This window comes from Amblyraja radiata, chromosome 18 (genome assembly GCF_010909765.2).
Source record: "Amblyraja radiata isolate CabotCenter1 chromosome 18, sAmbRad1.1.pri, whole genome shotgun sequence".
Classification (NCBI taxonomy): domain Eukaryota; kingdom Metazoa; phylum Chordata; class Chondrichthyes; order Rajiformes; family Rajidae; genus Amblyraja; species Amblyraja radiata.
This window is the reverse complement of record NC_045973.1, coordinates 11,993,287-12,012,736: the sequence shown is the minus strand read 5'-3', so window position 1 is coordinate 12,012,736 and position 19,450 is coordinate 11,993,287. Positions and strand designations below refer to the sequence as shown.

The 19,450-nt window shown below is 37.4% G+C and overlaps 1 protein-coding gene across 2 annotated transcripts in view; it reads left to right on the top strand.

Moving 5' to 3' along the window:
* The window catches only part of LOC116983110 (RING1 and YY1 binding protein), an 86,112-nt gene extending 66,751 nt beyond the window's left edge, over window positions 1-19,361 (top strand). For both annotated transcript variants that reach the window (XM_033036715.1, XM_033036714.1), the window contains 3 exons: window positions 10,301-10,468; window positions 11,978-12,073; window positions 15,569-19,361. In XM_033036715.1, coding sequence (XP_032892606.1) covers window positions 10,301-10,468; window positions 11,978-12,073; window positions 15,569-15,821 — 517 coding nt within the window. In that variant the 3' untranslated portion in view covers window positions 15,822-19,361. The remainder of the gene's footprint in view (window positions 1-10,300; window positions 10,469-11,977; window positions 12,074-15,568) is intronic.
* Window positions 19,362-19,450: the final 89 nt, after the last annotated feature.

Sequence of the window (19,450 nt, the reverse complement as noted above, 5' to 3'; positions counted from 1 at the left end):
AAAGCTCGGGAGACAGACAAGTCACTCGCACAAATAACAGAAATGCCGAGTACCGTGGGAACTCTTTATCTACCCCCCGTTATATCGTGTGATATCGTGCTAGACCACGACCACTTCACTCTGGTTACATCTTGCGTCAAGTCGCCCCGTGAAAAAGCCGCTTAAACTAAACTATAAACAAAGCCTAATATTTAAACGCAACTTTGCATTTTGCACCCCCTCTACTTTTTATCTCACTACCTTTTTGTCTTTTCATTTCTGACCCTCGTCCAACCATCTGCCTATAACCCCCCCCCCCCCCTCACCTGTATAAATCTATCACTTACCAGGTTTTGTCCCGCTCTCTCCTCTTCTAGCTTTCTTCCACCTACCACAATCATTCTGAAGTAGGGTCCTGTCCTGAAATATTACATATCCATGTTCTCCAAAGATGCTGCCAGACCTGCTGAATTACTCCAGTTGTCTTTTTTTGTAAACTGGCATCTGCGGTTCCTTGTATGTCCATCAATCGAAGTGATTCCTTGTTAATTCCCATAGCAACTCTTTTTATCTTGGCCTCCCACAGTGAAACTGCCAGCCTATGTCCTAAAGAGACATTGGTATCTGATTACTGTCAGGAGGTTACATGTAAACAGGTTTGTTTTGCAAGACTGGATCTTGTTTGAATGTAATAAGATATATGGGAGATCATTTATGGACCTGTACCCATAATAAATAACCTGTGTTTAAAACAATGTAAAGAATGTAATTTGTTTGGTTTGCAAAATCAAATGCTAAAGATGAACAAGAAACTGATGGGGTGGGGGTGTGTCCTTTGCGTGCTTATATTCACTATTGTAGGAAATGATTATCACAGAAGATTTCTGAGTCGCATTATTTTCATGTAGAAGAATCAAAATTGTTTCCCATTATTCAAAACTCAGCTTAATATGGGTAGCCACCCAAAACTGCACATTCCTTGAGTTCTTTGCTATGACATATGAATTATTTTAAAAGCCTTAAATTTGTTGTAGAATGGGAGTGGGTTGCTTTAAATATATCCTGAAGAATCCCACTTGATAATGCTGGATTTGCTTCAGCTTTGAGTTCCTGGAATCTTCAGATAATTTTATCTGGTCTGACTATTTGCTCATGGCATTTTTCAGTTGCAGATATTAACAAACCATAAATATTTAAATGAATCTTGGCCAAATAATATAATCAGAAATATATTTTAAGTCTGATAGATGATCACCTGGTTCCTGGTTTTATTTTTTCGCTTGTAAGATTCACACTTTCATTCTGTTGGGAGCTGTTGTTGAGCCAATGATAACCAATCTTGGATTTTAAATGGAATTTCAAGGCTCTTGGATGAATTTAAAAGCAAATTCTGCCAATGTTGAAAGTCTGTAATAAAGAGAGTTCTGGAAATAGTCAGTAGGCCAGGCGGGGTTTGTGAACAAAGAATTATATAAGAATGTGAAAGATAGGGAGCAGGAATTAGCTGTCTGGCTCCTCATGTCTGCCCTGCCATTCAATGTGTGTATCATGATCCATTTATCTCAGACTCTCCTCCTTTGCACAAGATCCTCATGGCTTTTAGTCCCCTGATATAAAAAAAAACTCCAACATAAATACTAATGACAGCTTCCATTATCCCCGGGATAGAGAATTTTAGAGATTCACTATTTCCTGTAAGAAGAAATTTCTATATACTTTGCTTTTACTTGAACAAACCCTGATGAAACTGTCCCCTTGGTTTGAGAATCTCCCATTAATGAAAACATCTTTCCCCTCAGTTCCCCTGTAAATCTTCCCTTCTTACCATATGCACTCTAGTTTTAGACTTCCATACTCTGGAAAAAGATTGATCTCATCCCCATCCTTCTAAATTTTATGTATCTATCTATTGCCTCTGCTTCAGGGAAAGTTCATGCTCCAGGGGGGGAAAGTGCTAGCCTTCCCAGCCTCTCCTTATAATTGATACCCTCCAGGCGCTTGTGGATCTTTTCTGCACCCTTTTCAGTTTGATGACGTCCTTCCTATAGCTGTGTGAGCAGAACTGCGCAAAGTACTCCAAGTGCAGTCTTGGCATGAACTAGAGGAACAAAGGTAAGGGGGGGGGAGTTGTAAGGATAATTAAGTTGTCATAGGAGACTTTAACTTTCTTTACAAGACTGGGAGTGGTAAGGGTTTAGATGGGGTGGAATTTGCTTGGTAAGTTCAGGAAAGTTTGCTCGGGCTATATATATAGAAGACCTATGAGGGAGAGGAAATAGCTTGACCTTCTTGGGGAAATGGGGCAGGGCAATTAATTGGGAGTGTGCTTTGGTCTCAGTGGCCAGAGCATAATTAATTTTAAAGTCATTGAAAAAGACAGAACTACCAGTTAAAGTTCTAAATTGGGACATGCCAAATTTTGACAGTATTAGACAGGAGCTTGCAAATGTTTTACGGATACTATATTTTGGATCGTTCTATGCTCAGTAAACTTTGTTGTTTGAAACTTTGTCTGAGGAGAAAAGCCGAGCATTCAATTATTTCATTGCACACAGAAGTTTGAGTTTGCAGTGTATATAATTTATATTGCAGTCACACGCATAGTGTACATTGAGAGTGTGATATTGTATAAATATTTGACTGAAGGAAGTTTCTCACAATCTGTTCAATATGTGAATATAACTATCCAATAAAGAAAAATTTAATTTTATCACATCACCCAGTTTGGGAATGACCAAGATCGACAAATTTGTGGTCTTTAATCAAAAGCTTATTAAAAAAAAAAAGCCTCTTTGCATCTAAGAATCCCTTATATTTATCATTATGAATGCTTTAAGCATTTATATTTATATTGGACCAGAACTGGCAAGAGTTGTGAAGTGAGTGTTGATAAAGCACTTCGCACTGGAGAGCATCTATGATTTGATGTTAGCAATGCCTTGTGGCTTCATTAATCCACATCAGGTGGTGTTTCATGTTTGCATCATTTTTTTTATTTTCTATCCCATGATGTATGGCACGATTGCAGTGAAGATAAACAATACATAAAGATTTTAAAATGAGTGAATGAGAAAGCTAATTTTCTGAATTTTCTTTGTTTTTAAGAGGATATCAATGGTGTTAAAGCTATGATTCCAGAGACTTTTTAAAAGCTACCAATCAAAATAAGCCAAATACTAGGATGAATAGTTTGTGGGTAGACAAAAATGCTGTGGATGAGGCAGCATCTATGGAGCGAAGGAAATAGGCGACGTTTCAGGTTGAGACCCTTCTTCAGACTGATGTGGGGGTGGGGGGGGGAGGGGAGGGGGGGGCAGGAAGAGGAAAGGAATAGGCGGAGACAGTGGGCTGTGGGAGAGCTGGGAAGGGGAGGGGAAAGAAGGAAAAAGCAGAAATTGGAGAAGTCAGTGTTCATACCGTTAGGGTGTAAACAACCCAAGTGAAATATGAGGTGCTGCTCCTCCAATTTACGGTGGGCCTCACTCTGGCCATGGAGGAGGCCCAGGACAGAAAGGTCGGATTTGGAATGGGAGGGGAAGTTGAAGTGCTGAGCCACCGGGAGATCAGGTTGGTTATTGCTAACCGAGCAGAGGTGTTGGGCGAAGCTTTCGCCAAGCCTATGCTTGGTCTCACCGATGTAGAGCAGCTGACACCTCGAGCAGCAGATGCAATAAATGAGGTTGGAGGAGGTGCAGGTGAACCTGTGCCGCACCTGGAAAGACTGCTTGGGTCCTTGGATGTAGTCGGGGGGGGGGGGGGGGAAGCGACAAGTGTAGCATTTCCTGCTATTGCAAGGTAAAGTGCCAGGAGAAGGGGTGATTTGGGTGGGAAGGGACGAATTGACCAGGGAGTTACGGAGGGAGCGGTCTCTGCGGAAAGCTGAAAGGGGAGGAGATGGGAAGATATGGCCAGTGGTGGGATCCCGTTGGAGGTGGCGAAAATGTCAGAGGATTATTTGATGTATGTGATGGCTGGTAGGGTGGAAGGTGAGGACAAGGGGGACTCACTAAATTGTATTGTATTGTATTGACTCCGCCTCTTGTTACGAGTGGGGGGATTCTTTCCCCTTCCCAGCTCTCCCACAGCCCACTGTCTCCGCCTCTTCCTTTCTTCTTCCCGCCACCCCCACCTCTTGTTACGAGTGGGGGGGATTCTTTCCCCTTCCCAGCTCTCCCACAGCCCACTGTCTCCGCATATTCCTTTCTTCTTCCCCCCACCCCCACATCAGTCTGAAGAAGGGTCTCGACCCGAAACGTCGCCTATTTCCTTCGCTCCATGGATGCTACCTCACACGCTGAGTTTCTCCAGCATTTTTGTCTACCTTTGATTTTCCAGCATCTGCAGTTCCTTCTTAAACAGGATGAATAGTTTTGTACCTTGCTGTGACACTTGCACTGAGTTCAAGGCAGCAGTTTCATTTCAGTTGAATACATTGATCTATAAACTAAATGTCAACATTTGTCCCCTTCGTCTTATGCATTTGGTATCAAATGCCACAAAAAATGAAATATATTACCCATGTGAATTTTCAATGTGATCACAGGTCATTTGCACCAGTTTCCTGAAACAAAAGAAATGTAGGAGAGAAGAATGTTGAGTATATAAATGCATACTTGGTTCATGGAGATATATTGGTTATATAATGCTGAGTTTGTGATTCAACACCTGAGGGAGGAAGGAAAGACTGGGAAACTTAGTACAATTTAGTTGACTTTGTATGATGGTTTCTCTATTGATTTCATGCTGGTAGAACTTGTTCCTTTGGGACAGAATGTGATTAAGTATGCTAATAATTGACTGCAATCTTGCTGCTGCTCCGTTGAAAACTGGTTCAGCTGATTTGTCAGGGGGTTATTTTGTACTGTAGCAGATTTAATAAAATGTTCTGAACACTCAAAAGGGTTAGGACACTACTTCAAATTCAACATGTCTGTGAATACCATCCTGAGCATCTCTCCAAGGCATTTCATTTGACAGCTGTAACAGCTTTCAAGATATGAGTCAGGAACAGGACATGATTTCCGAGTGTTTTAATGGGCAGTTTTGCCCAGCATATGAAGGCATAAAATTACTGCAGGAGTGCACAATAAATGCATTCATTGACACAAGTGCACATAATAGATGTTCTTTTCTGAAATCAAGCAGTGGGTGCAGTAGTAAGTTCTTGCTGCTTAAGAGCAAACCATTCGGTCCTCTGCTTTTCTTGGCTTCTGAATTTTTCTATTCTTATTTATTCTATTCTCTTTTGTATGTCACTGTGTTAAATCTACAATTGCCTTTCTTTAAAATATTCCATTCTGGATTACTGCTTGCGTTTTAAATATTTTATCTACTAACGTCTGTGGCTGGCAGTTACCCTCACGTGTGCCATTAGAAACAGTTATACTTATTATATCAAAAGTACTGTGATTTAACTTGAGTCTGCTCTTGCGGCAATGTCCCAGCTTCAGTCCGCTCAATACTGAAGTTTGTCATTCATTTCTATAAATCTGATCTCTTTGATATTAAAATGTAGTAGCTAGAGTTGAATATGGTATTTTAGCTGAGATCTGCCATCAAAAAAGTGTTATTTAAATACTGGCACAAGGGCTCTGCTACTTGGAGGAAATGTTGCTTTTTTTCTAAACCGTAGTTTGGTAAAGGCATATTTTAGTTGCATCTTGCATCATTGGTTTATTGTCATGTGCACTGAGATCAGTGGAAAAACTGTTTTGCATGTTATCCAATCAAATGATACCATACACGAGTACAATCAAACCATAAACAAATGCAACAAGTAGTGCAAAAAGAAAAATAAAGAGTGCAGAATGTAGTCCTGCAGAGCAAGTAAAGGTAAGAAATCTGCCTGGGCTGCAATGAGATAAGTTGGCAGATAGGGACTACATCCTCAGCTTCACTACATCCTCAGCTTCAGAGCTTCGATAGCCTGATAACTAAGGGGAAGAAACTTGTTGAATATGGTGAGACATTTTCAAGCTTTTATATTTTCTGCCCGATGGGAGAGGGACGAAGAGAAAATGACTGGGGTGTGAGTGGTCCTTGATTATATTGGCTGCTTTCCTGAGGTAGAGTGAAATGTAGATAGTTCATTGGCTCGGATGATACAATTATACAATTTATTTGTTGTCATTTGAACCTCATTGAGGTTCAAACGAAATTTGGTTTCTATCAAACCATAAACAAATGCAACAAGTAGTTGATGTTGGTTTGCATGCTGGATGGTGCTACACATTCAACTCTTTGACATTTTATTGTATGTCTGGGCAGAGCAATTGCCAAAATCAGGTTGTGATGTATCATGAAAGGATGCTTTCTACAGTGCATCTGTAAAATTGGTAAGAGTTGGAGACACGTCTAATTTTCTTTAGTCTTTTGAGGAAGTAGAGGTGTTGGTGTGGATTCTTGGCTATCGTGTCAATGTGACCAGGATAAATTGTTAGTGGTTTTTATGTCCATGAACTTGAAGCTCTTTACCATCTACTCATCACCTTCCAGTGGGCTGCATACAACAATCTGAAATTGTTAACTCTCTCCTTTGTTTTGCTAACATTGAGGAGTGCTTGTTGTCTTAATACCATTTTACCAAGCTCTATATCTCCTTCCTTTATTCTGCCCCATCATTGTTTGAGATCAGGCCCATTACTGTGGTGTCATCTGCAAACTTGTAAATGGAGTTAAGGGCCTGTCCCACTGTACGAGGTAATTCAAGAGTTCTCCCGAGTTTCCTCTGGTTCAAACGCTGAGATAGCCGCTCGTAGGTACTAGGGGCTCTCGTGGACATTTTTCAACATGTTGAAAAATCTTCACGAGCTTACCGCGTTTCCAGAGTACCTGCCGTCCCGAGCTCCGACGTACCCCCTACGTACATTCTACGTACTTACCAGGAGTTTGATTAATTTTTTTTTAACTCGGGAGAGCTCTTGAATTACCTCGTACAGTGGGACAGGCCCTTTAGGATAAAGTTTGGCCTCACAGTTGTGAGCATTTAGAAGAGATAATAAGGACATGAGAATGCATCCTTGCAAGGCACCCGTGTTAATAATTATTGTGGAGGATGTTTTATTTCCTATCCTTGCTCATTGTGATCTATGGACCAGAAAGTCAAGAATCAATTACAGAAGGGGGTGTCGGCCCTTGGTCCAGGAATTTGAGCATGAGTTTGGTTAAAGCTGAAGCTATGTCATAAATCAGTCTGATGTAGGTGTGCTGCTTATCGACATGTTCCAGAGATGAGTGAAGAACCTTGGAGATAGAAACATAGTAAAATAGGTACAGGCGTAGGCCATTCGGCCTTTCGAGCCAGCATGGCTGATCATCTAAAAGCAGTACCCCATTCCTGCTTTTCCTCCATATCCCTTGAGATAGAGGCTGTTGTGAACTTGCTGCAACGGTAGATTAATTTCAGTGGATCTAGGCTGGTGTTAATGGACACCATGACCAGCCTCTCAAACTCTCTGATGATGGATGTCAGAGCCACTGGGTGGTCATCAAGTCACACGATATTGGTTTTCTTTGGCACCAGTATGATATTGGTCCATTTAAACCAGGTTGGAATCTCAGAATGAGTTGGAAGAAGTTAAAGATATCACAAACACTCATGTGTAGGAAAGAACTGCAGATACTGGTTTAAATCTCCAGAGATGCTGCCTGTCCCGCTGAGTTATTCCAGCATTTTGTGTCTACCTTCACAAACACTCCTGCCAGCTGGTCTGGGCAGGGACTCAATTCTGACCATTTGCTTGCAGATGTTCTCTCAGGGAGGCTGATCTGATATCTACGTTGGTGACGGTGGGTAGACACACATGCTGGAGTAACTCAGCGGGACAACATCCTGGTGACAATGGGTACAGGTGCTCCTGAGGCCCTCAGGGCGGGTGACATAATTCCATTAACCTTCTATTCAAAGTGAGCTCACTGGGGAATGATACATAGTAGCCATCGATAATAGCTAACAGTTTGTAGCATGCAAGCCTTGCCACAATCGATCGGTGCCCATGTTGTTATCCTATGACTATAACTTGGTCTGGAATTCTCTCTTGGCGTTGTTGATGACTTTGAGAAGGTTGTGTATAGATTTATTGGGCCACTTATGATCGTTTGGACAATATTTTCTCAAGTACAATTGGGGGAAAAAAGTTTAGTTGAACTTAGTTTTGTATTCCTGGCTTTACCAGCCTTGCTTTATTAACAGCTTGTATTGAGGTAACATATTAAAATTCATATGGTTTCTCATTCTTTCTGCTGAAATATATTAACTTTCCATTAAATTGCATTTGCCCATGTACTTGAGGTTTGTTAGTGCTAGAGGTTTGTTACTACCCTCCACATTATGATTTTGAGAGAGTACAAGCTTGAGATTAGACCCTAAGCAAGGTTTCCTTTGAATGCATTGAATACATTTTCTGTATGCCTTTCAGTACTTCCACCATCCAAGAAGCATGTAACTGATTGTTTTCTCTGGTGTATAATTCACAATGTCTGTCAGTCTGTATTTGCACTATTGTTGCTTAGAGCATTAATAAATCAGTACAAATATCTCACAGACGTCACAAACATTTCAGAATTTAAAAAAAACTTTCTCTGTATTTTTTATATTTAACTGTATCCCTTAAGAGTCAGCTTTGGAAGATGGACTTGTGCACAAATGATCAAAATTAGTTACATACGTTTGCAAACTGTATAAAACTTAAACATTTCTGGACTGATATTTTTGAAATAACTTCAGAAGTTATTAATACAAAACTGGACCCAGACACAAAATTAATAATACTTGGAATATCAGAACAAAGCTTAACACTCACAACAAACCAAAGAAATTTCCTCAATTACAGTATAATAACCAGAAAAAAATTAATATTAAAATTTTGGAAAGGCCCTACAACCCCCACATTTAAAATGTGGATTACGGAAATGTCGGAGACCCTATACTTAGAAAGAATTAGACTTGTCTTAATGGACAAACAAGATCTTTTCCATAAAATTTGGGCTCCATTCATTAACTATCTGAAGGGATAGATTGACACAGCACGAGGACCCAGCTGAAACTTGAACTCAGGAATAGATGAAAAGCTATACTTTATAACCTACGAACCTATCTCCATTGATGTATTACAGGTAACCCATTCCACCTCCCTTGTTTTTCTGTTGTGTTTTTTTTTGCTTTCTTTTTTATTTGTAACTTTCTACCCTCTCTTTTTCCCTCTTTCTATAAAAACTAAAAACACTAGAAGCAGAAGTAATTGATAATGGAAAATTTTAATAATGTATGACTGATGTATATGAAAAGTTTTTTTTACTATAATATGTAACTACATTTTATAATATGTCTACTTCTAATAAATAAATAAATAATTTAAAAAAAAATGTTAGGAATAAAAATAGAACAGAGCAACACAAGTAGTTGCTGGTTTACAAAAAGGTGTCGGAATAACTCAGCTGGTCAGGCAACATCTCTGAAGCCTGAAGGTTCCTGACTGAAGCATCGCCTTTAAAAATAGAAAATGCTGGTGATACTCAAGCCTGACAACAGACAATACCTCTGTACTCTCAATCCCTCCCGCTCTGTAAATTAAATACCATTTTCCTACTTTTCTGGTTTTCATGAAAGGTCGTGCAAATGTTAGCCCCCCCACCTCCCCTCTGCAATTGATTACTGTTGTCACATCTAGCCGTGATTGTTGCAAAGCATCTGGTTTGCCCTCCGCCTACCACTTTCTGTAAATAGTTCATCTAAAACTACTTTGCCTGCTGTTTCTGATACTGTTCTTCCATTTACTCAACTTCCTCTCAAACCTTTTCCTTTGATTTCAGTCCCTTGTGTATTTGAATTATCCTTCTATTGGCAATCATCCTTGTAGATATCTGGGCCCCACACTTTGGAATTTGGAATTACAACTCTAAATTCTAGCAAGCATTGTCTTATGCTGTGGATTATTTAATCTTTCTTGGTTCAGCATCTGCTTTCCCTTGTGGAGCATTTTGAGGGGTTTTTTCCTGTAAGTACAACTGCACAACTATTTGTGCTATTGTAATTATATGCACAAGAGCATTGTTCCACCATTTTTACTATTTCCTGTACTATAATGAAGTTGTACCTGAATGAAAGGTGTCTCTTGTACATGCTGGGCAATTTTGTCCCAATCCTCATCTCTGTTAAATAATTGGTTGACAATTTAGCAGTTATGGTATTCGGAGTGCTTTTATAGTCATTGTTTAACTGGCTTCCCTTTACATTTTTAAAATCTTGCTTATATTTGAGGTTTTTCTTTTTGTAAGAATGTGCATGCACATAATAAAAGTAGTGCATCACTTTTAATTGCAGAAAGCCAAGAATAAACTCACAGCTGGTTGCACAACAAGTAGCACAGCAGTATGCAACACCTCCACCTCCAAAGAAAGAAAAGAAGGAAAAGGTAGAAAAAGATAAGCCTGACAAAGAAAAAGAAGTAAGCTCAAATGCAAGCAAAAAGAACAGCAACAAAAAGATAAAGTAAGTGTTATTTTTGAAACTCTTTTGTGCACTCTATTTCTGATCTGAACTGTCTTCCCTGTAATTTAGTAGATCTCAAGGTTAATTCAGAATTTACATTTAAAGATTTTTTTCAAACAATGTTAAACTCAGTCATACATTTAAAGCATATTCTTGTAGTTACTGTGTAGTTAAATCGGGGAAATTGTAATACATTCTCTAGAAAGAGTAATATACTTAAATAAGAACTCTGGCGTAGAAAAACACAAAGACTATGGAGGTACTCTGTATTCATCAAATTTATGGCTGAACACTTTAATTCCACTTTTCTATGCAATTTCTATTTTTTTTGGTTCCCTTAATGCATAAAAATGTATTAATCTTTAATAAAACTGATCATCCAAAGTCTCCTGCAGTGGCAAATGTATTTGATTTGCAACCTTTTGAGGGAAAATACATTTTGAGTTCAGTTCTATAATGAGTGATTCTTTGCACAAAGGCGACAAGCCCTTGTCCATCCAGGGGATACCATTTCTCAGCATCTCCTCGAACTCTATATAATTTTGTTTAATTGGAATTGAAGTTTTTGTTGTGGCTTTTTCATTTCACCCCCCCCCCCCCCCCCCCCCCCCCCCATCATCAGGTTTCTGAACAGTCCTTCCATGAGCCAGGGTACTGTCCGATTCACCTCTACCCTATTGTAGGCATTGGACTTTGGATATGGAACTGATGCAGTACTATGCTGAGAACTATATTTTGCACTCTATCTTCCCCTGTTCTCTATCTATTGTACTTTAGTTTGACATGATTGTATTTATGTATACTATCTGATTGGATAGGATACAAAACAAATGTTCACTGTGACAATAATACACCTGACCCATTTGTTTTAATAGTTGCATGCTGTGCCTTTATGTAAAGGTGTGCAAAGATCACCAAATATGGAATGCCAAATTATATTAGTCTGAAGTAATGCATTTGAAAATGCATCGTTTCTGCATTCTTCTAACCAAATTAAGGGATGTTCTCCAAATAATATTCCATTTGCATCCTTGTACCCTTGCAGTCTCTTGTGTTCCACTTGTAGCTGTATTTGATGGCAGATATTGGGTCTTTTGTTTGACTAGCCAGTTGTTGACTTAAAGTATGCCAGCAGCTAACCAATTATGTGACACATTATTGGCATCATTCTATTATATTTTTTTGCCAGAATGCCAATTAACTTGTAATAACTGCACATACACTCATCAGATATAATTATCAAATTAACCAAAGATTTTGCACATATTGGAACCGTTGTGGAGATTTTCTTTGTTACAGCATGAAATAGGATTGAATTAATGTTTACTGGCAGGGTGTATGCTTACAAATTAAGAATGCCGTGGTAAAATAAACAAAATCAATTTTAGATTCATTTACTGATGGTGCTTATTCAAAAGATTAATGATTTTGTTTATATAATAACTGACACAATTATTTTGTGGAATTGCATTGCATACATATGTGGAACTAGTATGTGTTTATTTTCAGGCCGAAGATGGAACTTGAAAAGGGACCTCCGAGTGAAATCAACAGTATACAATCTGGGAAAGCCACAACAAAAACTGATAGCATACACACTTCAAGGTAATATTGTAATTTCCTGTGAAATACAGTTGCAAGCTTGCATCATTTTCAGTTTGTAAACTGATATTTGGACCGTATAATAACTATTTAAAATGGTTTATATATTTAAAGAAATGGACGACAAATCTTGCATTGATGGTGAATTGAGTATCCTTTGAACATTCAATAACTAATAAGAAAACAATCTCCAGGATCGATCTTGTTCACTTTCATACCTCTGGCTAGCTTTGTTACAAAAATTGATAATGCTAACACATAATTTCTGACGTAGGACAAATTAAGTCGATGTAGAAATTATTGGCCTTTTCCCCCAATTATCTTCTATTATTGACATTGTTCTATATTTGTAATTTTGGGCATTTCCTCCAGGCTACTCCATTCTTGTTACTGACTGGAAAAAAATCAGAGCCCTCTTTATAAATACAGATCAGTCTTGGCCTACTTTGTGGGCGAATGCAAAACTGCCAAATCCTAGGGAAACATGCGAACACCAAAATGCACAATAGCCCCGGCTTATAACGTTTTCTCACCGGGTGACATATTTGCATAACTTGCAGGAATTGTGGATGTACTTTGGGAAATATTCCTTTTCATCCCCACACCCTTTTCAGGATTAACGTGCCTTTTAAACAGAATGTCTTTGAAATGGAAATTGAGAAACATGTCATGCATCATTGTGCCTTGATGATTTTGATAAAATGTGTAACTTGACCCTTTCACCTCAAGTTTGAATTTTGAAAGCAATATGTTTATTTAAACATAAATATTTTTGGAATTAAGTATTTGGAATTAAAATCATTTAATTCCACATGCAGTTTATTTTCAGTCCTGTTAGTTTTTTTTAATTGAGTGCAAGTTAATGATATTTTGGTAAAATTCCAATTGTTAATACTGTTCAGAGGGAGAGTAGAAGTTAGATGGGAAATATTAACCATTCCGAGCCCACGAAAGATAAAACACAAATGTATGCCTTCTGATTAGAAAGTAAAACAATTGTGCTTTTAATTGGACTGATGAAAAATAAAATGTGAATGTTTTGAATGGTCAGATGGAAGATGCATCAGCTTTTTAATCTTTGTATTCTCATGTAATTTTTGATTATTCATGTTTAAATCTTTGTGAGTTGGCCTCTGTCATCTCCTCCAATCCCTCAACCCTCCGATCTCTGCAATCTCTGGAACAGCTTTTTCAATTACACCATTACGCTGCTGAACTCACAGTCCCGTCGCTAGCTAACTTTAGACTCTCCCATTTGTATACATTTATCTGCCTATGTACCAGTTTAATTCATCCACAGTCCACACATTGTTAACCAGTATTTTTATTTCTACTATCTTGCACTATGACCAGACGCTAAACTGCATTTTGTTGTACCTGTACTCGTATTTGTGCAATGACAATAAAGTTGAATTGAATTGAATCATCCAAGTATGTGGAGCTCTGTCGATGTGGATGTTTGGCTGGGATTTGAAGCCATGAATCAAATTAAGGCTGAAACTATCACGTGAAACTTCAGGTTGCTTCCTTCACCATGCTCGAAGAAACGAGCAGATGTCCTCTCCCTCTCCTTTAGTTCTTTCCAAACAACCCACCATCCAAACAAGGCAACAGGATGGATGGCCAGTCGCCTGAAGTATGGTCCAATGGATTTGTGGTCCCCATTCAGATTTTATATTGTCAATTAAATTATCTTTGCACTCATTTCTCCTCAAACTATTTGTCAGAGTCACATCAGAATTATTTCCAATTGTGTACTGTACCCTAGTCATAGAATTGTACAACATGGAGGCATGCTCTTCGGTCTAACGTGTGGCATTTTGGTTACTTGATCACAGTTAAGGTATTTTGAGTTGATACCTTTTATCATGTTATTGATTAAACAGTGACTGTTTTCAAGTTACATCACTCAAGCCAATTCAGAAATCCAAATCAAATAAAGCACCTAACTAAGCAATGGAACTTTAGCTGGTTTCAATACAAATCAGGAGTAGGATTATAGCCATTTAGCCGCTCAAGACTGAGCCTACCACCATTTAGTTAGATAATAACTGTTTTCATCGTACCTTAAGCTCTTTATCCCTGTCTGCTCTCAGTAATCTTTAGCCCTCTTGCTTATCAAGAATTGATTTACTCCTTAAATATATTCAAACATTCTGCTTCCACTGTTTTTGTGGGAAGAAGTTCCAAAACTCCTGATCTTAAGGGTCAAAGTTGCCTCACAGATTAAATGGGCATTCCTTTATTTTTAAGCGGTGATCCCTATTTCTGGATTCTCCCTAGAGGAAATGTTCACTCGCAGGATCTCATAGTTCAATTAATCCCTCCCACTGATTGAAATATATAGCATGGAATCAGGTCCTTCGGCCCACCAAATATCTTGAATTTCTATGAGGAATTTGTCTGTTTTTCTGTACTTTCAACAATAAGAACTATATTTTAAAAGTCAGAATTGTTGCGGTGATGGGTTTGTTTTGCAAAAGTTTTCCATTTGGAATACTTTTAAAAAAAATTACGGACTTAAGGTCCAGATAAAAGACAAGACATTACATAAAATAAATTACATATAAAAGCACAGTAAATTACTTACAAAAGCACAATAAATTAATACAAAAGCACAATACATGGTTGAAGATCAAGAATAAAAATCCTACCACGAGACAACTATACCAATGTCTCCACAGCTGGGATTGGTAGCGTGTAATGCTAAACCTTATGTTTGATTTTCAGTCATTAATCGGGCAAATAAATTTATACATAAGATTTTTTAAAGACGGGTTGTAAAGTATTGACTCCTGCAGCCACAAACATTTCACGCACTGCACCATCTAGGTCTCTTAAATAATATTCTCATGGCATCATTATAAGCTACTTTAAGTCTCTGTAAGCTTGCTTTTCTGTAGTTTGTCCATAGGTGTGCAGTATAAAGTAGTGTACAACATGCTCTGAACATAGACAGCTTCACTGTACATCTGTACATTCACTAAACTTGCGTAAGAGAATGTTTGCTTGTGCATACATCATATGGTGTTGCCTATAACTATCCTCATCATCTGTCATTTGTTCTGTAATAAAATGTCCAAGATATTTTACCTTATTACAGACACTAAGATTATTATCAGACAATTTAAAACCAGGAAATTTTAGACATTTATCCTCTTTGGTTCTACAGAGCATAACAGCACTTTTACCAGCATTATATTTAATGTCATGTTCCACACCGTACACAGAACATATAGTAAGGAGCTGCTGGAGACCTAACAATAGTGATTTATTTTCTCAAATGAATGCAATCGTGAACAAGAAAGTAATTGTTCATGTACAAAATGATAAAAGCCGTTTAAATCCTAGATACGGAATTGTCACCAATTCTTAAGCCCAGGGTTTCACTGAACATTTAATGTTACTTTGCATTAAAATTGCTTTGTCCTATGTGGTCTGAAGAACTAAATTGTCTTCAAATTGGCACTCATATTGTATGTTTTATTTTTTTTGCAGGCCCAAACTGAAAAATGTGGATAGAAGTACTGCACAGCAGCTTGCCGTGACAGTGGGCAATGTCACAGTAATCATAACAGACTTTAAGGAAAAAATACGATCCTCTTCTACGTCATCGTCAACAGTCACATCCAGCGCTGGCTCTGAACAACAGAACCAAAGTAGTTCTGGATCAGAGAGCACAGACAAGGGTTCATCACGTTCCTCTACGCCAAAAGGTGAAATGTCAGCAGTAAATGATGAATCATTCTGAGCTTTGTCAGGCTCCAGACCCGCACATGCAATGTGAAAAGTATGAGTGAATACTTTTGACATTTTTTATGTATTCCCTTGGTTTTATATTTTCCTAACAATCATTTATAATGGATGTGCTCCTGAATCTACTTTTTTATAAATCTGCAGTGCACAATTTCCATGTACATTAAGTATTTTTGACTTTATTTATTACGTTTGCAAATTCCACCCTTTCCAACATATCCTTTTTTTTTTGGTAAGTTTTGTTGCCAGCAACTTTGCTTATTAGCAATTTTTGAGATGTTAAATGTCTTTAACTGGTTTATACAAAATAAATGGTTGTTAGAAACCAACGTATAGAAACACTGGTGCTTAATACACTGTGAAGTAAATGCAGCATTCAACAGATAAGATTTGGATTGTGCATTCCAGCAGAGAAGATCAAGTTTTGCAAACTGTTGCAATGAAACCTGCCTTGACATCAGGACAATTGACTTTTCCAAAGCAGAAATGGCTGAAGATAAGTATACTCGAGGCAATTGAACAATAAGCTGGATTAGTTCAGTGTTTAAGTTATAGATGTGGGTTCTTCCTTACACTTACCTGAAAGCTGTGTCAGTCTGTGCTGTAAATGTAATTACTCAATAATGTATTTCCCAGCCACCCAGCTAATGTAAAGAAGCAGTGCCTCGTAACTGGCAGCATGATTTTAACATATTTCATATAGACATGTATACTGAAGCAAATTACCTATGAGAATGATGGTGAGAAGTCAAAGTTCCAAGGTAATCAAATGAAAAATTGCTGTGCCCGTGTTGCTGTTTCATGGTAGCTCAATTTTACTGTGAAGTGAATATCAGCAGTGTAGAAATAACATTGATTATTACTGAATTGATAATACACTTTCTGAAGACGGGCACATCCTGAAAATCATATTTTCCATCTTTCAAATAAACTGCTTTAGTTAATCCTGTTTGAAAGAAGCAAATTAGTAATTGTAACTGCAAAATTTGACATGTTCCTTGTACACTTTCAATTTTTGCACTTGCCAGTAATGTTTGTATCTTTATCACCTCTGATCTCTGTACAGTTAAAGCCTGATCAGTACTGAAATAGTAGTCGAAGAATATGTAAGAATCTGATTCGAGGACTTTTATGTGGAATCTCCTGCCATTCCATAAACAATGTGCTTTTGTTACAGGTATAAATAACATAAATATCTTTAACTGTGTATGTAAGCAAAATTGTGGCTTACTATTTTTCTTAAATCTAGTTGTTTCTTGGCTATGTGGGTACAAAAGACTGAATGAAGAATTTAATGGAAAATAATGCAGGCTTTTTTTGTGCACTCCCTCGTTGACATTTTTTATGTCAGATTTTAAAACTATCATAATTGGGTTTGAAACTTCCGCTTTGGTTATCAGCTCTCTCCTTTACTCCAAGCTGTAAAAGGCACAGGCTTCTCACATAAAGCGGCATAGTTTAATAACGGAAGTAATATTTCCTCAAAGATACATAGCGGTACGGCATTGTTGAGAGAAATTGAAAGAATGCTAATGCCTATATGATAGTATGGGTGTGTATCAGGATTAGTTAAGTATTCCAGAGAATGTTACTACAAAGTCAAATTGGCTGTTGTGCTTGCCATATTATACCTGACAATTGCATGCCAGCAATACAGAACATTGGAACGATATCTACTAAACATTTTGTGATATTGCTTCCACATTAATCTAAAAAGCCCAATGAGATAAATAACTTGGCACTACCAATGAAGTTTCAAAGAAGAGAATTATTCTAAATTTCAGTTAACAAATATAAGCCACTTATTTATTACCATGGTGGCATTTGTTTTTTGGGATTAGAATCCATTTAAATGCTGCAAAGTACATGACGCGTATTAAATGTTATCATTATGCTTTGTATTAAAATTACATTAATCATCAAATATTCTTATTTTTGGTCTGACATCATAATGGGAAGAATTGCCCAATGTTCTTTAATATATTAACTCCAAACTCTTGGGTGGGGGGGGGGGGGGAGGGGGAGCCGGCTTTGTACAAGTTTTACAGAATGCAAGCCCCATGTAACAGTTAGTTCACTGTTCCCTTATATTAAAACATGTATAAGTTCATATTGTAATTTATCTTTGTATAGAATGATGCACTTAGATTTTGCAAACTTTACTGATATTTTTCTTTCTTGTAAATTGTATCTCTGGAATTTAATACTTCTGTGCAGTGTTAACACTTGCTTGAAATAAAGTTTATTCCAACTGCATTTAGAATGTTTAAGATGCTTCACTTAGTATTTCGATTCTAAGAAGGTGATAAACTTAAGGATAAATTTTATTTAAAATGTGATGGCCTTCACGCAGGCATATGAACACTAGCTGTACAGATAATTTAACTGATCAGAGTGGAACATAAAAGGTAAATGCCACTCTGCTGGGGCAGGCATAAACTGAATGCAATTTTCACGTAATGTAATGAACCCTTATTCTATTGGAAAATTATTTTCATTTAATTAGGTGCTGTTCTTTGGGGTCATAGCCAGCTATCTCTGTGCTGCTTAGCCTAGTTTGGTTTTTTTTAAACTTAGGATCTGATTGCTTTTCTGCAGTGCCTCCTTAATGGAAACTACACAGCCAAATAGGCATGTCGATGATGACTTGGAAACAGGTCACTATTTTAATGTTGTATTCTGTAGACTGAATTGGTGCACAGTTTTTAAAGAACAGTCTTTAAAGTAACAGTAATACTGCAAGTTGAAATTGGTAAAGTGTTTAAACCTAATGAGCCACTTTCAAAGTTAATACAACTTGTATAAAACATTTCTATTTCTAGAAACATTATTGGAAAGAGTGGCACTTCATCTGCCTTACCAAAAATATTTCAGTCTACTTTTATAAACTATTGTAACTTAAGTTATTGAAACATGTATTGTTTGCTGGAAATATTAAAGAAAAATGCTTGTATGTAACTTGAAATGGTTCAAGAGCCAACATTTAGAGAATGACAAGCTGAACAGTTTTTTAATGCGCAAGCAGTTCTGTTCTTGTGTATGACTTGTAACCTTTATTTACTGTGTAAAGATGGTTACATTGTTATTTCTTTAGCTTTGTTCATTGGAGACCCTGATAGAATGCTTGTTTAAAGTGGCATAACATAATCTTGTGAATTTTGTTATTGTAATATACAAGGTATATTTTCATTTGCCCTGAAATGTCCTGCATAATGCTTTGAAGTTTTTTGCCTTGTAAATTCATTAGGGCTGACAGCGTGCTGGATTTGTTTCCTTTAATCTTCATGCTGGTGTGTTCATGGTGGTTTTGTGAGTTGGTAAAATTATTTCCAGGTCTTAAACATTTTGGGAACTTTATAACCTACACTGCTTTTTGTCTAGCAAATAAAAGATGTTAATATATTCCTGTTACTGGCATGTGCACGAATATGTTATTAGAAGCCACTTTATTATTTCTTCCTTAACTGCTTCAAATAGAAATGTCTATTTATGAATTCTGCTTGTAGTTTTTCACAAATAAAATAGTTAAAATTTATTTAATCGTAGTTTCTTTTTTAACATTATGAGAGACCTTGCAGTTTAATGAAAGCAATGAGACAAAGTTCACATTTAATGTTGTAGCAG